The following is an 8,122-nucleotide window of genomic DNA, read 5'->3' as shown; positions in this document are numbered from 1 at the left end:
GTTTAATATCGCCTGAAATGCATTCTAGCACTTTGCCCATTCCAAGTGTTAGTCTCTTATTCTATTGGTCTCAAATCATACTTCAGTATTTGAATATTGCGTTTGTATTACCTCACTGGGTGAGATAGTTGAGCTCCTCAAAAAAATAGTCAAATATAGGAACCCGTCTAAAATTAGCAGTCAAATATAAGCAGGCAAACACACAAAAGATCGCCAGGGCTTGAAGTTGTTGCATAATGTTCTCCACTCTAATGAGCATGTGTCTTGCTGAAAACTGCACACTGCAAAAAACTCACCTGAGCATGGAATTCACCTGTGCTAGAGGGTGGAAACATTTTGAGGATGTATCTTAATACAGTTTTGAATAATCTCTAACTTGTGAAGTTCTATGGATTATCAATTTGGAACCAAACTTTTGAGCAAAACGTGTTTATTTTGATTGCATCTAACAAAAATGAACTGGAAATGTACACAATTGTCACAAAAACACCCTCACAAAGATATTGATAGAAGACATAATGGAAACAATGCAAAAGTTAGTTAACATTATCAGAACATGTTGCATAGGTTTGTGAATTTATTGTAAACTAAAGGGTTATTTATCACAAAAATATGTTTGATACTTTTAGTGCTTGCCAATCATTTTAAATACATACTTTGTTTATCTTTTATTTATATAAATTTGATGGCCATCTAACCGAAACATTCACATCAAATCTTCAGGAAATTCCATGTCAATAAAAAGTAATTTATCGAAGTGTTCTTAAAACATAACAGACTCTACAGGACTACAGGGATAGAAGGTGGATGGGGTTGTGGCTGCTGCAAGCTTGATGGGCCAAGTGCTCTCCATCCACACCGTAGGGATTCTATGGTTCATTATTGATAACGAACTTCAGCAGATGCATACATGTAACATTTGCTCCTTGGTCGGTATTGAAGGATACCAACCATTACTACATTACTAACAAACATTTCCTATCTAATTTATTGATTTTACTTCAGTTAGAAGGCACACTCAAGTTGAAGTACAAACTGATTATAGATATGCTCTGCAATTCACTGACAGTTCCCATCATACTTGTTTGCCCAATGTCCAGTGGGCATGTTTTTAATAAATTTGTTTCCATACAGCATTATAAAATTCCTATTCCTGTATACAAAAGTCCCAATGATATAAATTCAAGTCATTTCCCCCAGCTGCAGTTTCACTACATCAAAACTCAAAAGCCCCAAATTGTTGCAAAGTCTGAGTGTTTTCCAATTTTTTAATGTCCCTTTAGCTGCACAAAACACAATTCCATACATTACTGTCTCTGCAAATCATCGTGAAAAGATTAAGGATATAACTACTTATTATCATTTAAAAAGAGACCATTTCATTTCATTCTGTGTTTAGGAAACAATGATACCTAATTAAACTCAACTCTAAAGGAAAACAAAGACCGGGATTTTCCAGCCTCATCGTGACAGGAACTGCTGTGAAAGATTTGCTGGCCTAGCAAAAGTTCCATTGACTTTCAGTGAGACCAGGTGATCCTGGTAGTGAGTGGGGCTGTAAAATGTTGCACAAGGCTCTGAATGGGTGCACACGCCTGATAACCTGGCGAAAATTTGGATAGCTAACTAAAGGTGACAGGGTATATTCAGGGATGAATACCATTATGATATAAATCAATCAGTGGAAGTGTGCATCTTTAAATGACAATTTTTAAAAAAAGCTTAATATGAAGTAATCATAAAATAATTTTTTTTAGGATAAGCAAAACATTTCTATTTTAACAAGCATAGGGGGGAAAAATGCATTCTAACAATTATGGTTTATAAGGAGGTTAGAGGAATTGCGTCTTTTGGGTGTCCTGTTCTGAAGTCTGCCTGACAGTAAGCCTGGAGTGGTTTGATTGCTAGAGATCAAAAGGAAGCCTAAGAGTGCTTTACTGGGAAGACAATACAAGATTGAGGAGGTTAGAGACAGTGGCAGCAGCCTATGTATTAACAGTGGAAAACTGTGATCCCCAAGGTCCTAGAGAAATATTGAGAATGCTGGGCTGCAAATGGCTGTGCTTAAAACTATCCATTTAATTCCAAAAAGAAAGTAAGTTAACCTCTCAAGGATAGATAATTAACATACCCAGATTGCAAGGCCCACATGATGCCGTGGGGCTGGATGCAGAGGAAGTCACTGAAAATATCAGGTTACAGATTTTCCTAGACTATCACTGAATATCACAATCAGTGATTTTAGCCTGCCTGGATCCGGGAGGGAGCAGGTAGAAACCAAAAGATTTCCGGGGTTAACCCGCAGGATCATGCTTGGACATTTATGATCAGATTAAAAACAACATATTTGTGGGAAGTTAAAAAAACGTTTATTAAAGTTTATTTATTTGTCAAAAGTAAGCCTTACGTTAACACTGCAATGAAGTTACTGTGAAATTCCTCTAGTCACCACAGTCCGGCACCTGTTCAGGTCAATGCACTTAACCAGCACATCTTTCAGAATGTGGGAGGAAACCGGAACACCGGAGAAAATGCACGCAGACACGGGGAGAATGTGTAAACATCACACAGACAGTGACCCAAGCCTGGAATCAAATCCGGGTCCCTGGCGCTGTGAGGCAGTAGTGCTAACCACAGTGCTATAAACTAGATTGTGCATCTATCTTGGGCTAGAGGGTGTGTCTCCAAGAAAAGAAAAAAGATCACTGCGGACAACAGTCCTAAGATTGCAAGTTACCAGGTTGAGAAAATAAAAGAACAGGAATAAACTGTCAGGAGCCAAGAATAACTTTGGATTGATCTAGGGAAAATTGACCACCTATATAAAAAAAAGTGTAAAATATACCTGGGAAGTGTGTTTTTATTCCGTTGGCCTCAGAAGAATATTATTCTATTAAGTATTTTAAAGCACAAGTTGCCTGCAAAAGGAAAATAGCGTTTAAACAATAGTCCCGCAAACAGAAAATAGAATTTAATCAATAGTTCTTTTTAGTCGGTTGTTACAGTAAAAGTTTTAAAATGTGAAATCTTGTCATATCATTCCTTAAGCTATCAACTGGAAATATGATTCTTTCGTCATCAGTCAACAGAGATTGCAATAACATTCTCAGGAATAATACATTTGAAAACATCAATGGTGATCATATTAAGAGTAAAAATCATGATCATTTTTGTCACTTTCATCAGAGGAAGCAATTTGTTGTTGATCAGAGTCAGAGTCAAACATTGGGCTCTTGACGCTGTCTTCTCTGGGCTTTTGCTTTTTTTGTTGAGTCACTGCACAATCTCCACTTTCAGCCACATGATGAGGCAAACGCTTATTAAGGTTTGGCCGCAGGTGATTCTCATGCGTCTTTGTATCTTCTATCCTTCTAGCAGAGGAGAGCGTCACATCACAGTAGCTGAATGCTCTGAAATCTGATTTACTGCCTAAATATCTGTGAAGGTTTTCTTTTATAGCTGATCGATCAAACTTGACAGTGTCCAAGAGATTACTTTCTTGTAAAGTGCAATGCAAAAGATCTTTTATCCGCTGATTTTCTCTTGTTGTTGATTCCCAAACTGTCTCAAGTTCAGATTCTACTTGTCTAAAGGAAACAGACAGTTAGATCTATTAGCTTTACTGAACGTTTATTTTATGTGCACAACTAGGAGTTAAATAATGTAAAGATTCATCTAGCATTTGGCATTCAATCTCCCTGGTATAAATTCTTCATATCGTTAGAAGGACTCTATAACTAGTTTGCTTTGAATAAATGATCCATTCGCTTGCTCAGGAACAAAGGGGGGTTTAACAAATGCTACAAAATGCCTTTTGAGAATTACTTTAAAAAACTACTCAGTGCTGTTTTTTCAGTGTTGCCATATTTTGTCTGTGTATGCAGTATTAACATGGTTGGGCAAAAATCACTACACTGAAGTGAAAAGCTACTCTACAGCTTTCATGAGTAATAATAATTTAGTGTAAAAGCTGGTTAGTATGAAGTATTCCAACAAAGAAAGCAAAAGTCAGTACCATATTTCAAGTGGATGGTATTGTCTTTCATTGTGATGCTCCACTATTTATCATTTACCATATTACATTGTTCTAGAAGTTTAAGTTAGGCTTTATTGATGACATTGATTAAATAAGTGGAATTTAGAAATAGCTCATTAGCTACTATACACTGAAAACATGAATTTCTTTATAAATAAGAAATCAAACAAATGTAGGTTAAACATGTATTGAAACACTCAGACTGTTGCAAGAATACTAGTTTGTGCTATGGTATAACATCCAGTTCACTTTAAAGGAGGCATAAAAAATAACAGGTACAGTTCCAGCATCTGCTCACTATCCTGGGATCCCTTTTGGAAAGTATCCTTATACTAGGTGAAAATGGTTTCAGTGTTGACTACAAAAATGCAAGTACCTATCAAACTCACTGTCTTAACTAAGGCTTGCATTGAATATTGGATATCAGCAATAACAAAACACAAGCAGCATGGAAGTAAAGGAAAGGTGTTGGTAGGAGGACATCAGGAGAAAAATAGAGATGTTGATAGAAGGAGCATGATGGCTGGAGGAGAGGTCAACAATGGATGCATACTGAATGAGAAATTAACTGGTGTTGGAGAACTAGGATTGCAGGCCTTAAGGGAGGAAAACAAAGATAATGGAACATCATTTCTCCTGCTGATCTGCAAAAGTTTCAAAGGGCAATCAGAAAAGTAACAGCAGAAATTCCAAGTGCTGGTAACTGAAGTCTTCAGTCATAACCAGAATTTCTCATTTTTGTCATCATCCCAGTCAATCGATATTGCAGTCTCTGGTTTTAGAATACCCAAAATAATATACAATATTCTAACTGTAGCCTGATCAATATACCAAATATAGCATTTCATATTCATAATTCTCAAGGTCCAAAAGCTTTTTGGCAGTAAGGTATTATCTCATGGAATCCATCCCTTTATAGAGACAAGGAGCACAAAAACAAGGATGCTGAACTTTTAAAAATTACTACTTATGCCTCAAAGTGGCCTCATATCCAATTCTGAGCACCACACCAGGAAAGATATCAAGGTCTTGGAGAGCATGCAGAAAATACTTCCCTAAATGATATCCTACATAGGTACTTGCATAATGTGATGAGGTGAGCAAAGTGGGATTATTTTCCTTCAGGTAGAAACGTTAATGGGAGCTTTACTAGAGATGTTCAAATTTTTGAAGGATTTTGTTAGTGTTTCTAGGGGCAGATGGGACAGTATCGGAGGACACAAATTTGGGAGAATCAGCAGAAGAACCAGACAGAAGACGAGGAGAACTTCCTTTGGACAGTGATTTATGACAATCTTGAATGTACTATGTGAAAGGATGATAGAAGCAGATTCAATAGTAATTTTCAAGACTTCAGATTTTGATAAGGCTGACTACAATGTGATGAGACAGAGACTGCCCACAGTAAACTGGACAAATATGTTAATAGGTATAAAGACAGGAGATCAGTGGGAGACATTTAAAAAAGACTTTAAAGTGATATAGAACCATTTCATACCCCTGAAAGGGCAGAGCTCTCCTTACTAAAAATAAGACACAAATGACTAAAGAGGCAAGAGATAACTAAAGGAGAACTAAAAGGAAAAAAAACAAATGCATGAAGTAGCACAGATCTAGACAAATGGGAGAAATACAAAGAACACCACGCGATGTCAAAATAAATAGTCAGAGCTAAAAACAGAAGAATGGAAGAAACTTGCTAAGGTTATCAAAATCAATGCAACCCTTCCACAATTATATTCAGAAAGAGGGTAATCATGATAAAAACTGTTACCAGTTTTCAAGGGACCTGTGATATTATCAATGAAAATAAAGAAGTGGTAGACATGTTCAATAATTACCAAGTACCAGTATTTACATTAGAAGGGGTCATCATATCATACATCACAAGGAAATTAATAAGTGAATCTGGGACAGAAACTCACCAAAATTAACAAAAGGAATAAACGGTAATGAAGAAAAGAACCAGCATGAATCTTCCAAAGTTCACCCGATTTGAGAAACTGTGCACATAACTTGTAAAACTTGGGAATTAGTGACCTATAAGCCTAACATGTGTTAGGAAATTACTAAAGTTCATAATTAAGTACAGAGTGACTGACCATGAATCTTTGAAGGGTAGATCATGGCTGACAAGCCTGACAGTCACCTCTTCAAGAAAATTCTAAGATTTTCAACCAGGGAATGTCTGTAGACTTCCAATCGCATTCATAAAAATTAGTAGCTGAAGTTACTGGACTAGAACAAATTACTGCTGAAATTAGGAATCCAGTTGAGAGGCAGGAGACAAAGAGTAGAGGTAAATGCAAGTACTCTAACTGGCAGATTGTGACTAGTCGTGCCCCACAAGGAATTGGGTGGGACCCCAACAATTCACCATATTAATTCATGACTAAGGCAATGAGAAGCATCATATCCTAATTTGCTAATATCACAAAGTTAGGTGGCAGTGTAAGAAGTCCAAATGGAAGTGTAAAATTACAAAGAGATATTGATAGATTAGATGAGTGGGCAAAATTGTATCAACTCAACCTGAATGTGGGCAAATGTGAGGTCAGCCCTTTGGACCATGAAAGGGTAGTACAGAGTACTTTCCAACTGGCAAAAAGCTAGAAGCAGTAGAGATCTAATGAAACAGAATCATAGATTTGTTACAGCGCAGGAGTAGGTCATTCAGCCCAGCATATCTTCACTGGAGCCTTGGGATCCAGGTACACAGATTCTTAAAATGTCATGGACAGCTGGAGAAAATAATCAGTTGGTTAATGGAATGCTGGCTTTTATGTATAGAGTGGAAAATAAGAAGGTAGAAAGTTATGCTACAGCTATACAGAGTCTTGATTAGGCCACACCTGATGTATTCAGAGCAACTATGAGACCTATACTGATGGCTAAAGTGTAGTCCGCAAGTTAAGGTGCTAAATTGGGGGAAGGCTAATTACAACAATATTAGACAGGAAGCGAAGAATGTAGATTGGTGGCAGATTTTGAGGGCAAATCAATTTCTGGCATGTGGGAGACTTTCAAGTGTAAGCTGATAGGGATTTAGGACCAGTACATTCCTGCAAGGATGGATAAGTATGGCAAGTTTTGGGAACCTTGGATAATGAGAGATATTGTGAGACTAGTCAAAGAGAAAAAGGAAGCATTTGTCAAAGCTAGGAACACATGAAGCAAGTGTGGAATACAAGTAACATAGAAAGAAACTTAAGCAAAGAGTGAGAGCTAAAAGAGGTCATGAGAAAACATTGGCTAACAGGATTAAGAAAAATTCCAAGGCTTTTTATACATATATAAAGAACAAGAGGGTAGCCAGGGACAGGGTTAGCCCACTCAATGACAGGGGAGAGAATCTGTGCGTGGAGCCACAGGAAATGGGCGAGGTGTTAAATGAGTACTTTGTGACAGTATTCACTTGTACTTGATGGATGATGAGTCTGGGGAAGGGTGTGTAGATCTTTTGAGTCATGTTGAGATGGTGGTTATTTGGAAGTTCTCGAGAAACATAAAGATAGACAACTCCCCAGGGCCTGATGAGATATATCCCTGAATACTGAGAGGAGCAAGGGAGGAAATTGCTGGGGCCTTGAGAGAAATCTTTGTATCCTCACTGACAACAGGGGAGATCCCAGACGATTGGAGAATAGCCAGTGTTGTTCCTTTGTTTAAGAAGGGTAGCAAAAATAATCCAGGTAATTACAGGCCAATGAGCCTTACGTCAGTTGTAGAGAAATTATTGGAGAAGATTCTTTGAGGCGGGATTTACTCCCATTTGGAAATAAGTGGACATATTAGCGAGGGGCAACATGATTTTGTGAAGGGGAGGTTGTGTCTAACTAACTTGATTGAGTTTTTCGAGGAAGTGATGAAGATGATTGATTGAGAGTCAGGCAGTGGATGTTCTCTACATGGACTTCAGTAAGGCCTTTGACAAGGTCCCTCATGGCAAACTGGTGCAGAAGGTGAAGTCACATGGGATTAGAGATGAGCTGGCAAGGTGGGTACAGAACTTGCTCGGTCATTGAAGACAGAAGGTAGCAGTGGAAGGGTGTGTTTCTGAGTGAAGGGCTGTGACAAGTGGCGTTC

General features: G+C 37.8%; 1 protein-coding gene across 1 annotated transcript in view; it reads right to left on the bottom strand.

Moving 5' to 3' along the window:
- Window positions 1-413: 413 nt before the first annotated feature.
- cep89 (centrosomal protein 89) overlaps window positions 414-8,122 on the bottom strand; it is a 118,597-nt gene continuing 110,888 nt past the window's right edge. Inside the window, exon 20 of the mRNA XM_080186909.1 lies at window positions 414-3,587. Coding sequence (XP_080043035.1) covers window positions 3,146-3,587 — 442 coding nt within the window. The 3' untranslated portion in view covers window positions 414-3,145. The remainder of the gene's footprint in view (window positions 3,588-8,122) is intronic.

The sequence above is a fragment of the Carcharhinus amblyrhynchos genome, chromosome 4 (assembly GCF_965287045.1).
Source record: "Carcharhinus amblyrhynchos chromosome 4, sCarAmb.v2.hapA, whole genome shotgun sequence".
Taxonomy (NCBI): domain Eukaryota; kingdom Metazoa; phylum Chordata; class Chondrichthyes; order Carcharhiniformes; family Carcharhinidae; genus Carcharhinus; species Carcharhinus amblyrhynchos.
The sequence above is the reverse complement of the archived record's forward strand: the minus strand, read 5'-3'. Positions and strand labels throughout refer to the sequence as shown.